Source organism: Myotis brandtii, unplaced genomic scaffold (genome assembly GCF_000412655.1).
Source record: "Myotis brandtii unplaced genomic scaffold, ASM41265v1 scaffold920, whole genome shotgun sequence".
NCBI classification, from domain to species: domain Eukaryota; kingdom Metazoa; phylum Chordata; class Mammalia; order Chiroptera; family Vespertilionidae; genus Myotis; species Myotis brandtii.
The window spans coordinates 32,995-50,850 of NW_005371792.1; the positions used below are offsets into that span (position 1 = coordinate 32,995).

General features: G+C 44.1%; 1 protein-coding gene across 5 annotated transcripts in view; it reads left to right on the forward strand.

Annotated features, from left to right (window-relative positions):
* EXPH5 (exophilin 5) overlaps nt 1-17,856 on the forward strand; it is a 56,256-nt gene that overhangs the window by 28,452 nt on the left and 9,948 nt on the right. For 3 of the 5 annotated variants that reach the window (XM_014532891.1, XM_014532893.1, XM_005885655.2), the window contains 2 exons: nt 8,388-8,436; nt 16,173-16,308. In XM_014532891.1, the coding sequence (XP_014388377.1) occupies nt 8,388-8,436; nt 16,173-16,308 (185 nt within the window). Of the gene's footprint in view, nt 1-1,724; nt 2,556-8,387; nt 8,437-9,275; nt 9,653-16,172; nt 16,309-17,856 lie in introns of those variants that run through there. The other 2 variants (XM_014532892.1, XM_005885654.2) reach the window with 2 other exon arrangements.

Here is a 17,856-nt window from a genome sequence, read left to right on the forward strand (position 1 = left end):
CCAGATATGCTTATTCCTTCTAGAAAGGCCCAGCCAATAAAAGCAATGGCATTGATTTCCTATTGTCAGTGCATGAAAAATCATGGGAACACAGTGACCTCGGGAATTGATCAGAAGGCAAAACGTTCTGTCATTTCTGCTTCAAATAGCACCAGTTTCTCCTCCAAAATCTATACACTTCCCATATTACTCCATTATTATTTGAATCCTATGTGAAATGGTCATACAGTACCCTCTGTGACCCCCAACCCCAGGAAAAAAGAAAAATGTTTTCCATTCATGTTTTATTTATTGCTGGCCAATCCATCTGAGAAAAGTACGCATGTTTAAATGTATCTTCTCCCCAGCATTTCCTTGTAAGTCGTACTTCCTCATGTCTTGCCATGGGGAATCTAGTGCCTGTGGCATATAGGGCTCATCCCCCACCACAAAGTTTCAGTCACTCCGCTGCCCCACAGATTCCTTCCAGAGTTCGGCAAGTCACCCACAGTGCATGTCATGAGCTTACAAATGCATGGCTGCCAGTGGCATCTACAGCTGTTCCTTTCTTATTCCAGACCCCAGGGGGTTGCAGTGGTGCCCTCCCCACCATGAGTAGGTGGTGTATGCGCTTCTCTGTTTCACGCTCCAACATACTGCAAATAAAGTCGCTCCTTCAAGGGGGCCATGCCTTCATGTCCACACACATTCTCAGAGCTGTGCAGCCATGTGGCACCAGCCCATTATGGCGTGTGTAGGGATATGGACTTTGGCCCCCTGCTCTTTCCTCTGTTGTAATCCCAAGGGCTAGGCAAAGTGCAAATACAAGAGAATTAGTTCACAGGCTCATGTACAATTAAGCTTAAGGTCACTTCTTTCCTTCCAGGACCATCACAGGGCTTGGCATGTAGTAAGTACTCCCTCCTTAGCGAGTGATAACTGCTATCCTGGAGTAAGTGTATGCATGCCTACTACCCTGTTCCTTTAGGATCATTTTTTCCCCCTTGAGATGCAGAGTTTTGGTGGATCCAGCCAGCCACTCCTCAGACATGCCCAAATTTGCCTGATCCATAGGGTGTTCACAGCTTAGGCACTCCAGCTGCAACCTCAGTTTATATAAGCAAAAAGTTCAAGTATTATTTTGGAAAACTTGAAAGGCAGATTCGTATTTTCTTAGATTCTGGTTGGTTGTTACTTTATTTTCTCTTCCATGCCCTACAAATGTCCTACTGTGCTCTCTCCCCGCCCCCTACCCCCCTACTTGAGTGCCTGTGCTTGCGTGGAGCACAGACGTCTGAGACACCCAGACTGAAGAAGTGAGAGTAAGGAGCTCCTTCTTAGGAAGTGCTCCACACCAGGGGTGGTGTCCACAGACGAACAGCGGGTGTGGAGACAGCAGGGCGAAGCAGGACAAGCGGAGTGGTCTTGAATTTCAACGCTGGGTGGCCAGTGGTTCCCCATTGATCTGATTGATCAGTATCATAATCTCATCAGCAATTTAAAATTAATGGCAGCCCTGGTTGGTATGCTCAATGGTTAGAGTGTCTGCCTGGTCAAGGGCATGTACCTGGGTTGCAGGTTCACTCCCCACCCCACCCCACCCCGTCGGGCGCGTGCGGGAGGCAACCAGTCCGTGTGTCTCTCTCACATTGATGTTGCTCTCTCTCTCTCCCCCTCCCTCCCACTCTCTCTGAAAAAGCAGTGAAAAAAATATCCTCAGGTGAAGATTAACAAAAATAAAAAATAAATAGAAATAATGACAGATAATCAGTCTCCAACCTTCAGACGCTGATTAAGAAGGTCTGAAGTAGGGCGCAGGGATGTTTATTTTTAGTTATAGTTTACTTTTAATTCTGCAGGACGTTTGGATGTTCATTCAGGGTTGGGAACGACAGCAGCAGAGCTTCCTACTCCCTCTGTGCTAAGGGCTGTCAGAGCTCTTGGCGTGGGGGCCAGCAGCCAAGGCGACAGTTTGTCTTTCATTTATCAAGCTTTTGCCAAAGCCCTACTCTGGATCAGATACGATGTTTAGTGTTAGAGATAAAATCGTGGAAATAAGGCCAATCTCCGCCTGCAGGACTTTGTAATCTAGTAGGGAACACCAGATTGCTGCATCTGGTTGGGCAGGAGGTGCACCGCATCATGTTCTCCAGGACGTGCCAACCACATCAGGATCATCGTGGATTCGTGGATTTATTATGGCAGTTTTCTGGCAAATGACAGTAAGGATCTTGAGGAAGGGATGCCCTTCAGAATTCACACAGGGATACCTTCTGACCACCCTGCAACCTGAGTGACAGCCTGGACTACTGGCGACTATGGTAGAATATGGCGAGTGCTATGGTGGATGCATGGCATTCCTGCCATGAGGACATATAGGAGAAGCACTTAGCTCAGACTGCAGGATCCAGGAGGCTTCCTGGAAGAAGAGAGCCAATGTTTGAAGGACGCGGAGGGCTGAGCTAAGCAATTAAGAGTTGGGATGTTGCGCCGGGCAGAAAGAATGACACAGCAAAGATCCAGAGACTGGGAAAGGCAATCATCTGGGTCACTGAAGTTCAGTGAGCCAGTGTAAGGTGAGCCTGATAGGAGATGGGGTGGGAGAGGATGGCAGAGTCCAGGACAAAGGGACTCACAAGTGCAGTGCTAAGGAGTTTGGACTTGATTAATGCTGTAGACAGCAGGCAGCCATAAGTCATGTTTTAAAATAATACCATTCTTTTCCTTAATATATATGTTATATATGTTTCTTTATTTTATGTATATATGCATATATAGCAGACATAAACCACCCATGACTCACTGGACAAACACTAGTATTTTGGTGTATTTCATGCATGTGTGTGTGTACATATGTATGTAATTTTTTCATTGATAGTTTTTTCAAAATATATTTTATTGATTTTTTACAGAGAGGAAGGGAGAGGGATAGAGAGTTAGACACATCAATGAAAGAGAAACATCGATCAGCTGCCTCCTGCACACCCCCTACTGGGGATGTGCCCGCAACCAAGGTACATGCTCTTGACTGGAATCGAACCTGGGACCCTTCAGTCCGCAGGCTGACACTCTATCCACTGAGCCAAACCGGTCAGGGCTCATTGATAGTTTTTAAACAAAGAAGTAACATAATCAGATTTTCATTTTAGAAAGATCACCTTAGCTCAGTGGTTCTCGATCAGGGGCAATTTTGCCCCCAAAAGATATTTGGCAATGTCCGAAGGCGTTACTGTTTTACACAACTGGAGGTCAGTGCTATTGGCATCTAGTGTGTAGGGGTCAGAGATGTTGCTAAACATCCTTCAATGCATGCGACGGACCACCACACCAAAGATAGGCCAGGAGTGCCAAGGCCACGAACTCCTCCAGCTGGGACTCAAAGAACAGGTTTGAGGGGGCAAAATTTGAGTAGGGAGCCCAGGTGAGAGACCGCTGAGATGGCAGTGGCTTAAACAAAGGTAGTGGCAACGAGGAGGGCAAAGGTGGACAGATCTGTGCACAGTTTAGAACATGGAATCATGAGAACATAGCCATTGGATGTGGTGCCTGAGGGAGAAAGGAGAGTGGAGATGAACTCTCCCCTCTGACTCAGAGAACCAGGTGGATGATGGCGAAGAATATAGGAGGAGGAGCAGAGGAGACGGGGAGAAAAATGAACACATTTGCTCATTCGTTCAACAAATACTGTTGGAGGAATCCCATTGGCAGCACTCTGGAACAAAGCAACCATCCCTGGCTTTGCAGGCCTTCATCTCGTGAGGACAACAAAAAGGAAACAGAAACATAGCCTCTTGCTAAGAATGGGAAGTTCTGTGTGCTCTGGGAGCACGTTTGGGAGAGGGTTGGGGGGGTGTCTTAGACTAAGAATCGAAGTCTGGGCAGGTCTGCCAGGGAGAATAAAGTTTATAATGATTCTTCAAGGATGAGATAGTTATTTAGGCAAACAATGGTAGAAAACTGTTCTCAGGAAAGGAGCAATGAGTGCATAGGTTCAGGAGTGTGGCTAATTTCCTGTGGCAGCAGGGATAAAGGAAGGTGAGATACGAAGCTGGAAAGTATCAGGAACTAGGTGATGTAGGGTCTTCTGAATGCAGAGAAGAATTTGAACTTCCACCCAACTGTAAATGGGAATCATTAAAATGTTAAGCAGGAAGTGGCATGTTTCAGTTTATACTGATCACTCTGAAGAAATTTTCAACTGGTGTGCCATAAGAATTTTTGGCACAGAGCAGAGATTTTCAACTGGTGTGCCATAGTAAGAATTATTAAACATGCAATACCTGACTCTTTAGCGAGGAGTACTGACCCCTTTTCCCTTAGGTTGTCAAATTAATTAAAAAATGACAGCAGTCAATATAATAATAGCCACCTGGTGTGCATGAATCAAAATTATACCTATTTTTGTCAGATCAGCAAAAAATATAATATTTTGGGGGTGTGCAACAGAATTTTAGTAATTAGTTTATGTATGCCATGAGATGAAAAGGTTGAAAATCACTGGTGTAAAGAATGGATTGATTAGAGCAAAACCTGGAGACAGAAGAACAGTTAAGGGACTATTGCAATAATAAAGGCAAAAGATGATAAATGTCTTAACGAGGGAAAAGGCAGGGAGATGTAGAGATGGGGTGGTTTTGAGAGGGATTTCTGCATTTGAATCAACAGCATCTACCCGTCCATGAAACAGGATGGAGTGGGTGTGGAAGGAGACACACAGGGTCTGAACTGCCTGTGTTCACCCAGGTGGAGGTCTTCTATGGGCAGTAATTAGAGCGTGCCCACCAATACTTGGGGGAAATGACCCAGGGCTTTACTTTGGAAAGAATATTTTTTCAAAAGAATGTTCTTGAGCCCTAGCCGGTTTGGCTCAGCGGATGGAGCATCAGCCCAAGGATTGAAGGTCCTGGGTTTGATGCCGGTCAAGGGCACGTACCTCAGTTGCAGGCTCGATTCCCTGGTCAGTGCACATGCAGGAGGCAATCAATCTATGTGTCTCTCTCACATCAATGTTTCTCTCTCTCTGTCTCTTCCCTGTCCCTTCCACTCTCTTTAAAAATCAATGGAGAAATATCCACTGAATGGGGATCTCTGAATGGTATCTGCAAAGGGATAGAGACAAGAGAGAACATTTTATGGAGGAAGAATACATTTAGTAAGTCTAGCATACAGGTACCTATAGAAGGATGGGGGGTTCCTAGGGGACTCATCAGATGAAAGAAAAACCTAGTTGAGATGTTGGAGTATCCTATCTAACAAAAGGATAATATGCAAATTAACCATCACTCCATCACAAAGATGGCGGCACCCATAGCCACAAGAGGGAGGCACCCAGTCCCCTCAGCCCCACCGCTGGAGTGTCTGGTCCTGTCAGCCCTGCTCTCTGGGATCCACCTGCGCCCGGCATGTTCAGGGGAGGCACCTGGGAGCAGACAGATCCTGGGCTCAGGGAGTAGGGGGTGGGGTAGGGAGCAAGCAGGAAGAGAGGAGGTCAGGGCGGTTCATTCCAATGGATCTCACTCCAAGGCTTCATTCAAATGCAGAAAGCTCTCCAGTGACGTCAGGGCCTCGGACCTCGCCTTGGGCTTCTCTGGCTCCCCCACCCTTAGGCCACAGCTCACCAACTTCAGGGAGGGAGGATGTTTGAAAAACCGGCCTATCTGGGTGGAAAAGAGGGCGGAGGCATCCCTCTGTTCGCTTCTGTCTCTTTTCTCTTTGTAAATCCCATTTCTGGTTTTCTACACTCTTTCTAAGGGTGACCTGGCTTTTGACAGCAAAAATAGACTCCTCTACAGTTTCACAGCAGACCTCATGGACTGATTCTGTTTCCTCACCCTCAGAAACCAGCAGGTGTATATGTCATGTTCATGTAAAAACATTCAAACCTGTAGAGAACTTTTATGAGTTTACTTGAGCCAAACTGTCCACACTTGCTGGGAAGCAGAATCTCAAGGGGTTGGGACAATGATCCGGAGAATGGCTGTTTTTTGCTTTGTTTTATTCTTTCTTCTTTTTTTATTTTATTTTTTATTTAATATATTTTCATTGATTTCCAAGAGGAAGGAAGTGGGAGAGACAGAAACATCATCGGTGAGAGAGAATCACCAGTCGGCTGTCTCCTGCACGCCCCCAACTGGGGATCAAACCCACAACGAGGCAAGCATCCCGCCTGGCTGTGGAGAGCCTCTGGGACGCAGAGAGGCTCTGGGCAGTGGGCACGGAGCGGCCAGGCCTCGCAGAGAGCAGAGAACCAAGGGGAGTGGGCCTGAGCTATCAGGGCTCCCAGATTGGAGAGGGCTCCCCTGAGGGCTCCCAGATTGGAGAGGGTGCAGGTCCGGCTGAGGGACACCCCCCCACCATGCACGAATTTCATGCACCGGGCCTCTAGTACCTTATAAGATTATAAGTAGGAAATTGATACTTATCAAGATTATGTTTGCATTTTTTAGACAGATTTCTCTAGTGATAGGAAAGAAAGGATGGAGAGAAGTCCAGGAGAGAAACTGTGGGAGTTTGATATAAGAATGAGTGGAGTTGGAGAAATGGGGATATAAGTGAGAGATCTTTAAGACATGGCATCAGTAGGATTTGAGAATAAGTGCAGAAGATGAGGTAGCTTTGTATCCCTTGAAATCACTAAGTCCAGAGGATTTTTCCAGCATGGCTTTTTTGATACCCCTGATGCTTTTATTTCCTCTATGAACAGAAGCCATTCACATCAGAAACATAAATTTTAGGAAGCCCTGGGGGTGGGTGCAGAGACTCTGTGCCTCCAGCCAGCTGAGTCGTGTCCCCTGCGGCCTAAATCCGCAACCCCACGCACGCAGTTTTGCACACCCTCAGGGAGCATGCATCCTGAAACTCCTCCGTGGCGCTCTGTCCCAGGCATCCTCTAAAGTCGCACCTTCTCCACCTGCCACTCTCAGAAACTGACTCCTGCCCCCTGCCCTCATTTTCATCCCTCCTTTTCAATCAGACTGGGGCCTGGGGAGCTGGGGAGAGTGTGGAGCTGTGTGGGTGCACGGGAAGGCTGCAGCCCCTCAGGGCTCTGGAAAACTGTTTAGCAATCTGGCCCATTCTCCTGGCTCCTGAACATTTGAATTACTTGTCCATTCCCAGCCTCCCTTGCTCTTTCCCATCTCCAGGCTTTTGCTCCAGCTGTCCGTGGTCTCTCCTACCAGTTTAGCCCTCATCTTCTCCCTGTCCCCTTCCCTGTTCACCCCAGGAAGTGCTCCCTGGCCCCTCTGCATTTTCGGTGCATTTTACTAACATCTCTCTATTGTCTTGGCTTGTATTTGGGCTCCTTAGGTATCTAATCTTCCCTATTATAAATGCTCTCAGAGAGCAGGGTCTCTGTGGCAGTGGGCTATGTTTCCTCCAAAGCACTCAAAATAGTGCCAAGCAGGTAGGAGGCAGGCAAGCTCAGTAAGGCTGTAGGGAAAGGAAGGATTAAAACAAAAGCAGTATTTAACTTATAAATATTATTAATATAGAGCAGTGATTTTCAACCAGTGTGCCGCAAGAATTTTTATAACATGCAATACCTGACTATTTAGTCAGGGGGCACTGACCTCTTTTCCCTTAGATTGTCAAATAAAAAATGACAACAGCCTGGCTGGTGTGGCTCAGTAGTTGAGTGTCAACCTATGAACCAGGAGGTCACGGTTCAATTCCTAGTCAGGGCACATGCCGGGTTGTGGGTTCAACCCCCAGTAGGGGGTTTGCAGGGGGCAGCCGATCAGTGATTCTCTCTCATCGTTGATGTTTCTATCTCTCCCTCTCCCTTCCTCTCTGAAGTCAATAAAAAAATTTTTTTTAACCACAACAGACAACACAATAGCTGTCCTGTGTGAATGAGTCAAAATTACACCTATTTCCTGTCAGATCGGCTAAAAATACATTTTTGGTGTACCACAGAATGTTAGTAATTAGTTTACGTGTGCCATGAGATGAAAAGGGTTGAAAATCACTGATACGGAACTTGGGCAGTGTCTCCTACCTTCTCTGTACCCCCATCCCCTGGCCTGTGAAAGGGGAATAGACATAGTATCCACTTCATGAGAGTGATGTATTTAAATGAGTTAGTATGAGCATCTGCGAGAGCACTGCCTGCACATAGGCTAAGCACTCAACAAATGTAACCATGTTGCTATTACGTCTCATGCTGTGTTCAAATATGTAATTTCTCCTCGACTCCCTGGGTGACAAAGATGTAAAAACATCCCTCCTAAGCGATCATAGGAAAAGATTTCTGAAACTTTGTTCAACAATGCACTAACTAAGAAATCTACAGAGCAGTAGAAATACATCTTCTCCAGATAGCAAGGTATAATGGCAGGTGGCTGTTGATTTTCCTCCCGGTAAAAAGTTAGGCACTTCATCAAAGAAATTATTTCAACTTCTTTCCACAGGTGTGACAGCCACGGGGGACCTCCTGTGTCTGTGAGGGGAACTGCTGTGGTAAGTAACTGGAAACGAAAGGAATTCAGAATTAATGTAATCCCTGGTTGGCTACCTATTTCAATAGGATTCTTTTTGGCTCAGCTTTAAAATTACTTAGGGCCCTGACTTGTTTGGCTCAGTGGATAAAGCGTCGGCCTGCGGACTGAAGGGTCCCAGGTTCGATTCTGGTCAAGGGCATGTACCTTGGTTGCGGGCACATCCCCAGTAGGGGGTGTGCAGGAGGCAGCTGATCGATGTTTCTAACTCTCTGTTCCTCTCTCTTCCTCTCTGTAAAAAATCAATAAAAACAATAAAAATATATTTTAAAAAATAAAATTACTTAGGAAACTTAGATTTCTCCTGGAGAGCTCACAGTTTTCCATGCGTGGTTGGTTTCCCGTTGGCTCTGGCTCTGCCAAGAAGGAGCGAGGCCACTGGGTGTCCACTCGCACCACCAGTGGCATCTCCGAAATTTTACCACGTGTCCCTCCGGTTCAGGGCTAAAGCGGTGGGCAGAGGAAGAGGCAAGCGGCATCACCGCCACTTTCGCAAACCTATGTGGGTCTGGGCTGGACCTTTTTGAGTAAGATCATCATTCGTATTCAGAGAGGAAGCCACTGCACAGTGGGATGCTTTTGGCCAAAACAAGCTCACAGGAGGGTACTGTCCCAACATGACTCTCCACCAAGGGCTTAGATGGAAATCTATCTGTGTGCTCCTGTGCTTACAAGATTGAAAAGCGGTACGTCTTCTATTTCTTGTTTGTTCATGGTCCTCACTTTGGTTCTACACATGCCTGTGACTTTCTGAGTCACTCGGGTGGTTTGGAGCTGAAAGAATGAGAATTTTGGAAGAGACCTAAGAGTGCAGGAGGAGGTAGAGGTATTCTTCAATTCATTGTGGTCTTAGTAGTCATACCTCTCTCTCTTGTTTTTGTTTGTTTGTTTTTGCAAAAAGCATGGGGTAGAATTCTGGCGAGGAATGCGTATAAACAGAGGTGCTTTAAAAACAAACTGAGCCCCCTTTTCCTTCAGAGAAATGCTACTTCTTTCCTTCTTTCTGGATGACATTGAACCCTGTCTCTCTTCTTTATATGCTTGAGCCCCAACCAAGATACCAGCACCAGCTCTCATTCTCAAAGATCATTTCAGTTAATCCCCAGAGGAACTGTGCCAAGTCCCCATGTGAAAGATGAAAAAACGGAGGTTTAGAGAATGTAAAGATCATGCTCAAGGTCAGTGGTAGAGTCAGGGTTAGAAATGCTGGGTCTCTGTAACTCCCAGGCAGAAGTTAATGATGCCTACAGCAGCGTCAGCCCCCAAGCCCTGTGTGCATATGAGCCCTGGGCACTCACTCCCTGCAGAACGGAGGAGCAGTGGACTGAGGGGTCCCGGGTTCGATTCCGGTCGGGGGCATGTGCCTTGGTTGCGGGCGCGTCCCCAGTGGGGGGTGTGCAGGAGGCGGCTGGTTGATGTTTCTCTCTCATTGATGTTTCTAGCTCTCTGTTCCTCTCCCTTCCTCTCTGTAAAAAATCAATAAAATATATTTTTTTAAAAAAGAAACAAAGGGTTTGAGAAAACAGAGAGAAATTTAGAGACATGCAGCTCAGAGTTGCTCTCACCCTCAGTGCTATTGCCATTTGAGGCTGGATAATTCTCTGTTGGGGCTGTCCTGTGTATTGTAGGATGTTTATAGTATCCCTGGCATCTACCTACTCAATGTCCATGGTTCTCCACTCAGTTGTGACAATCAAAAATGTCTCCAGCCCTGGCTGGTGTGGCTCAGTTGGTTGGGCATCGTCTTGTGCACCAAAAGGTTGCCAGCTCAATTCCCAGTCAGGGCACATGCTCGGGTTTTGGGCTCCATTCCCTCGTGCAGGAGGTAGCCGATTGATGTTTCTCTCTCTCTCCCTCTCCCTTCCTCTCTTTTTAAATCATCAACAAAACTATTTTTTAAAAAAATATCTCCAGAAATCGCCAAATGTTCCTTAAAGAGCAATTGCTGTCAGTTGAGCTCCATCTCCTTACAGGTGAGAAATCCAAGGTCAAAGTAGTCGATGAGAATAGAAACGAAACATATGGCCTTGGCCACTTGATCACGCCTCAAATCTGAACAAATTTTGGTGGGGCCTACTGTCAGGTAATATGTCAGCTGTGGGATCCTAGAAACACACCTCCAATGTACTTACCACTCTGGGCCAGTGTGGCTCCTTGCAGCCAGAACTGTCTGCCCACCTGTGTATGTCCACGGCCTGGCACAATCTGAACACTCAGAGACTGAAAGAAGAAATGAATGAGTGGTGGTTTTCAGCCACAAAGTGCGTTGGTGAATTTGACCTTTGCCGGAAAGCAGACACAGAACAAATTCAGGAACATCTTGAAAAATTACTTTGTTGACTTTACCAAGGCATTTGATAACATCGGTGAGCTTAGACTTCTGCTCCAACAGTCGTTCTGCAGGTTTGTCTGCTCCAGGAAGTTCTCAAATAGTTTAAGGTTACTCTGTGACAGGTTTGTTTGTCTCGTCATGTCAGAATTGCAAACTATATCAGTAGAGTGCATTGGGGTTCTTTTAAAAGGCCTCATGTTGCTCACATGTGATTCACCGTGTTTGAGAATGTCACTGAGATCCTAAAAGCCAGCATTTTGAGACTCTGGCCTCTAACCCTGTGGGACATTTTTCTAGCTCATTGTCAGTGCTCCAGGAAATCTTCTGAAACCACGGAAGAGTAGTAATGACTAACAATACGGACTTACTAAACGCGGAACACCATTCCAAGCTGTTCTACAACTTTTAATTCATTTCGTCTTGTGAGGCGGGGGTTTTGCTGCTGCTGTTATTATATTTTTCCCCCATTTTACCAAAAAAAGAAACTAAGGTACAGAGAGGTGTGGTAACTTGCCCAAAGTTATACAGCTAGTAAGGGGCAGAGCCAGGACTTGGACCTCTATGGATCTCATGTGTTTAACCATTACACTTTCTCACCTTGGGCATGCTTTTCTGAATCCTAATGTTATAAATATTCGGCATCTCAATTTCTATAATAATGTGTACTAGAAATTTTATAAATTGAATTTTCTACCCTGTTATATTGTAAATCAGCCCATAATGGTGTGCATGGAGGGCATGGAATGTTTAAAGCAAAGTTCCTGTCTTCAGAGAATTTACCATTTAATTGAAGATATGTACATGAGTAAAAGCAACAGAGTAGAAAGAACAGGGTTAGGGATCAGATCCGGTGGGTGTGAGTAGCCAGTGCTACCATTTATTATTCATATCACTTACCCAAGACTCTGTTCATCTGCAAAATGGGAATAATAATCCTTACCTCATTCACAAATTTGTTCTAAGGATCAAATGAGATAGGTTATTTTGAAAGTGTATTGAAAAATGAATTTAGGAGTAATTTAAGAGTTGATGAGAATGTAAATGACTTTGCTGTGACATAATAGCTATCATACCAGAGGCGCATACAAATATACTGTGGTCATTCACTCTTCCTGGGAGAATTGGAGAAGGGCTCACAGAGACTATGATATGTGAACTAGACTCTGAAGGGTGAGCTAATATTTTCCAGGAGTAGGAGAAGAGAAAGAGCGAAGGCCAGGAGCAGAGACGTGGAGGCCGAGGAAGATGCGTGCAGCATTTTAGAGAACTGTGTGGTGCACTCAGAGCACAGGGCCCTTGAAGAGAGTTGGGGAGGGAAAGGCTTAAATCAAAAGCTGGAAAATTATTTGGGCAAAATTTTGCTGCATAGAGGTGTTTCAACCTCATCTTCTAGGCCAGGAATGGAAAATACACTTTATTTTTTATGGCAGCCTCATGGCATGGGACATTATTGGGGGGGGGGGGGGGGGAATCAAAAGCTGGAAAATTATTTGGGCAAAATTTTGCTGCATAGAGGTGTTTCAACCTCATCTTCTAGGCCAGGAATGGAAAATACACTTTATTTTTTATGGCAGCCTCATGGCATGGGACATTATTGGGGGGGGGGGGTGGATTCTGAGGCCAAAATTGAGCCCTGACAGGATCCGTGTGCTTTGGGCCCGGAGGATGTTACCTCTGCTCTGGGTATCGAGAAACTCCAGGTGTTGTCCAGCGGCTCTAAGACCTGTGCTTGGCCTCAGAAGATGCCTATCGCTAGGGTACAGGACACTGATAAACTAATAAAAAAGTAGTGAGAGGTGATTCCGCCTGGGCTCCATAATCCGACAGCCTGGAAATGAATCCTTCCCGCCACCCCTGCGACCTGAAGCAAGTGGCCTGACTTCTTGCAAACACACTTTCCTCAAAGTGGGGAAAATAATAGCACCAACTGCATAGAGTTGTTAAAATACTGAAATAAAGTAATCCGTATGAAGCCCTAAGCACATTGCCTAGAATAATTAGTGTATAGTTGCTGTTGCGGCTAATAATATCTCACATACAGCTTAAGCAAAAGGGGTCCCTAGGGCACTGGTAGAGTTCAGTCTTCTGTATGTCTGATACCTACCACTGACTAGCAGTTAATTTTTTACGTTTCGTCACTGGAAAAAAATTCTTGCAGAATTAAAGTTGAGTGCAAGTAAATTCTCCATATTTTATCTTATTCATATAGTTTAGATCTCTCTGTGTTAGAAGCATTCTTAGCATGTTGGGTGAGCGGGGTTGGTCTTGAAGTAGAGGATCTGGCAGACATACAGCCAAAGGAGGTTATATGCAAGGTCTCTAGGTGGTAGTAATCTTTCCCAGCTTAAAGGGGTTCATCTTTTTACCTGAGCCCTCGGTTCCTATATTTTCATTTTAATATATATTTTCATTATAAAGGGTTGTGATCCAGGAGGCCACAAGAGTGTACTCTGGTCTACATAGAGGAAATCTGACATTTGTGTGGGTGTTAAAAAGGCAGAGATGCCCAGCCAGCGTGGGTCAGTGGTTAAGCATCGAACTATGAACAAGGAGGTCATGGTTCAATTCCTTGTCAGGGCACATGCCCGGGTTGCAGGCTTGATCCCCAGTGTGGGGCATGCAGGAGGCAACCAATCAATGATTCTCTCTCATCATTGATGTTTCTATCTCGCCCTCTCCTTTCTCCTCTGAAATCAATAAAAATATATATTTTTTAAATGTATGAGAGACAATGTATTCTCCTAATCAGATGTTCCTAGTCTGTACCAACTACCAGACTGCAGATTTGGGAAGAATGGACTTATACGATGCATGACAATTGTTATTAGCACAAATGAAGACTTGGAGAGACGGTAGGAAGGGCCCAAAAGAGAACAATGTCTTGATGCAATTTTACAAAGAAAAGAATTTAGCTGTAACTGATCTGATTTTTCAAATGATTAGCTTCTGGTTTTATTACCTACAGTTGGTATCTCACTAGTTATGTTTTGCTTCTAACATTTGTTTACTTCTGAATTTTATATTAGTGTGTTAAATTATATGCAATAACCAACATAGTATGATTGGATTGTTTCTTATTAATAAATCTTCCTTGTATGCATTCAGTTACGGCTTTCCCATAGAACTGAATGCCACAAGCCAATGAAATTTGGGCAGGGCTTCTGTAATAACTGACCTAGATCTTGAGAAAGAAAACAGGCAGGAGTGAAAATACTAGATTGTGAGGAATGTAGGGATTAAGGGAACCTGAGCTTTAGAACTGGACAGACCTGCGCTGGAGAAGGAGAGAAGTTGGAGTTTTGGAAAGATTAAAGATTTGTGCTGAGGCTTTCAGAGTGAGATGAAATGTAATGGTGAACATCAAATGGGAAGGGAAAACTTGGGAAAGTAAAGGAGTCAAGAGGCAAGGACTGGGTCGCAGAGGGGACTGGGAACAAAGACGCTGGAATGGTTCAGGGATGGGTGCAGGATTAGCTGAGGTGGAGTCAGGAGTGACAGAGCCAGTTTGGCAGAGGAAATGCAAATGGAGTTGTGGCGCAAGAAAGTGAAGGTGTGGGAGTGGATAATTCCCCCAAGGTTATGAGGACAAATTAAGCTTGAAAGTAGGGCAGTGATGGGTTTGATGAAATCAAAATAAACATTTGCTAGTAAAGAAAGCAACGTTAGCTCTACATCATTCTCCTAAATCCCGTAAAGCTAGCAATGATTTTTGAAAAATTTTACAAGGTCATACTTTTCAGCACCTGGGTTTCCAAATTACGAATTAGCATCTTGTGTCTTTCTGGTAGGGTCTACCATTCTGTGTGAACTCTTTGGATAAAAGTACTCCCCCCCGCCCCCTCCCCGCCACATCCATCAAGTTCTTTAAAAAAAAAAAATAGTTTATTGATTTTTAGAGAGAGAGGAAGGGGGAGAGAGAGACATCCATACATTGATGTGAGAGCTACTGAGCTACACAGGCCTGGGCAAGTTCACAAAATTTTTTTTTAATTTAATTTAATGTCACTTTTTGTCCCCTCCATGCCCTCTGCCACTGCCACCCACCTCCCACCCCAGAAATCACCACACTGTTGTCCATGTCTATGAGTTCTCTTTTTTTCTTTTTTGCTCCATCCCTCCTCCCTTCCCCCAACTGATCCACCACCACCACCACCAGAGCTGTCTGCCAGCTCTCTCTGAGTCTGTCTCTATTTTGCTTGGTAGTTCAGTTTGTTCATTAGATTCCACATATGAGTGAAATCATATATATGGTACTTGTCTTTCTCTGACTGGCTTATTTCACTTAGCATAATGCTCTCCAGGTCCATCTGTGCTGTCCCAAAGGGTAGCATTTTCTTCCTTTTTACAGCAGAGTAGTATTCCATTATGTAAATGTATCACAGCTGTTTCATCTACTCATCTACAAATCTTGGCTTTTGTAAATAACACTGAAATGAACACAGGGATACATATATCCTTTCAAATTAGTGTTTTGGGTTCCTTCAAATAAATTCCCAGAAGTGTAATTACTGAGTCATAAGGCAGCTCCATTTTTATTTTATTTTTATTATTTTTGTTAATCCTCACCTGAGGATATTTTCCCATTGGGTTTGAGAGAGAGTGGAAGGGAGAGAGGGAGGGAGGGAAGGCAGAGAGAGAAAGAGAGAGAGAGAGAGAGAGAAACACCAATGTGAGAGAGACACATCAATTGGTTGCCTCCCACACATGCCCGGACCTGGGCCAGGGATCAGACCTGCAACCCAGGTACATGCCCTTGACCAGGTATCGAACCTGTGACCTTTACATTTTAACCACTGAGCCACACTGGCCAGGGCTCCATTTTTAACTTTTTGAGGTAACTCGATACTGCTTTCCACAGTGGCTGCACCAATCCGCATTCCCACCAACAGTGCACAAGGATGTGGAGAAAAGGGAAGTTCACAAATCTTAAGGTCCACTTCAAGCTTCAGCTAACCACCTCTTGATAGAATAGGTACAGTGTTAATAAATCTAAAATTCTAGCCATTGGGGCCATGGAGACAATACTCCCAACTTAAGAGAGTTCAATCTCTTTCCTGTTTTGAAGGATTTCCCTAAGGTTTGTGTGGTGCTGTTTAAGTTTGTAGGAGTCTTTGGCAGAGAAAGACTCAATATCTTGCCTGAAGACTCATAGTAAAAAGAATTGACATAGGTAAGGAGAAGTTTGTGATCACTTGAAAATGACAGAAACAACAAAACACTATTAAGTTGAGGAACAAATGTTAGAAAACAATGATGGCAGTCCTTAGAGTAGTACTTTTAAGCAATGAAAATTTCTGTGGGAATATGTGAGTATTCTGTCTACAGAAGTTCCAGAAATAATATTGCATTTTCTATTTTAAAATTAGCAGGCAAAACGATACAGTTCACCTCTGGAAAACCACCCAGTGAACAGTGCATTTGCGCCCAGGCCAGCAGGCATGAGGGAGGGGAGCAGTGTGCCCCCGTGGGGTACTTCTGTGCTAGACAACGAGTTTTTCCGAGGTAAGTCTATGCATTAAGTCATCTTTGCAACTCCCTAAACTAAAGCAAATAATTACAGTTTGTATGAAAACCCTCAAAACATATCAAACTCTACTTTATTTTTAAAATCCTCTTGTTTACCTTACTTAAAGAAGATGCTGTTATATGTTATTAACACAAATATTAAAGACTCTTAAGTTTAAATATAATCTAAGCAAATATTCTCAGACCAAGGCTGATAAACCTATGGAATGGTAATAATGTTTAATATTTAACCTCAGTTGAAAAGGAAATACACCTTTAGGAAATGTATCTATAAAGTTTACTGTTCTTAGTAAGCTTTTATTGTTACTGATTAGGACCTACCTAAATGCACTGTGATGAAATCTAATTGTTGTTAAACAGTTAACCTTGTACGATAGATAGCAATAAAGAAAGAGATTCCAAAAGTACAACACACGCATGGATGTTATTATTATGTGAATATAGCTCGCCTTTACATAGGTTATTCTGTATCAAAAGAAGCCTGGCCATTGGAAAAGTAACTCTGAAATCATCCCCCGGCTTCACTTGCAGAACTAAATTCAATTTGCAAGGGCAGTGACATCACCTTGGCCCTGTAGTTGGGATGGGTGAGGGGGTCAGTGAGAGGCACCCAGCTGACTGGCAACCTGGGGACCCCTTTTAGTAAGATGGTTCCCGGCAGAGAACCTGCTTCCGAGGAAAGAGACCCAGAGGAAAATCTCTGTTTCAGAAAAGGGTTTTGCTGGTAGAGGAGAGCAATGGTATATGAAATGGAAAAAATGACTTGGCCTCTCTGGAAATAAAGAGGAGAAGCAGAACAGGATTTAAAAAAAACACCTCAAGAGTAGTTAGTAAAACAGCATTGCTAATTTGGGATTCTATGGGGATATAAGGAGTGGTTCCCTCTGAGGAGGATTCCAGGTGATTTTACCTCTTTTGTTATTCTTTCCTATATGTTCTGTTATAGCTACATATTGCTTTTATAGTCAGCAAAAGACTTTTTTTCAGGAAAGAAAAACTACGAACAGCTTTAAAGGGAGAATAGCAATCAAGGAGATTTTGTTATAATTATTTCAAAGGCAGATTATGTTACTCATTACATAGTTTTGGGTTTTGTTTTGTTTTGTTGTTGTTGTTGTTTTTGGAGCATTCCCTTTTTTGCCCCACCTATAGTTTGGCATTGCTTGATTATTTTATTTGTGGATATGTGGGATAAATGATTTCAGAGATGAGATAATTTTTTTTTCATTAAAGCACTGACAGGATGATTCCCTGAGGAATTCTTTAGTTACCGATCATTAAGGCTCAAGATCAGTTCTTCTACTGGCTGTGCAAACTTAATAGCACCAACTTACAAATAATATAGGGTAGGGGTAATCCAGAACAGAGGCCCAAAACCCCTTCAGCACCTGCCCTAATTGACATGTCACAAGTACATCCCACTTACATTCACTCAGATACCGATATGCCTCGCTTTCCCTATCATTGAAGAGTTAAAATAAAATATTTTGATAACAAATAATTTTAAATAACCGAGGAGAGTGC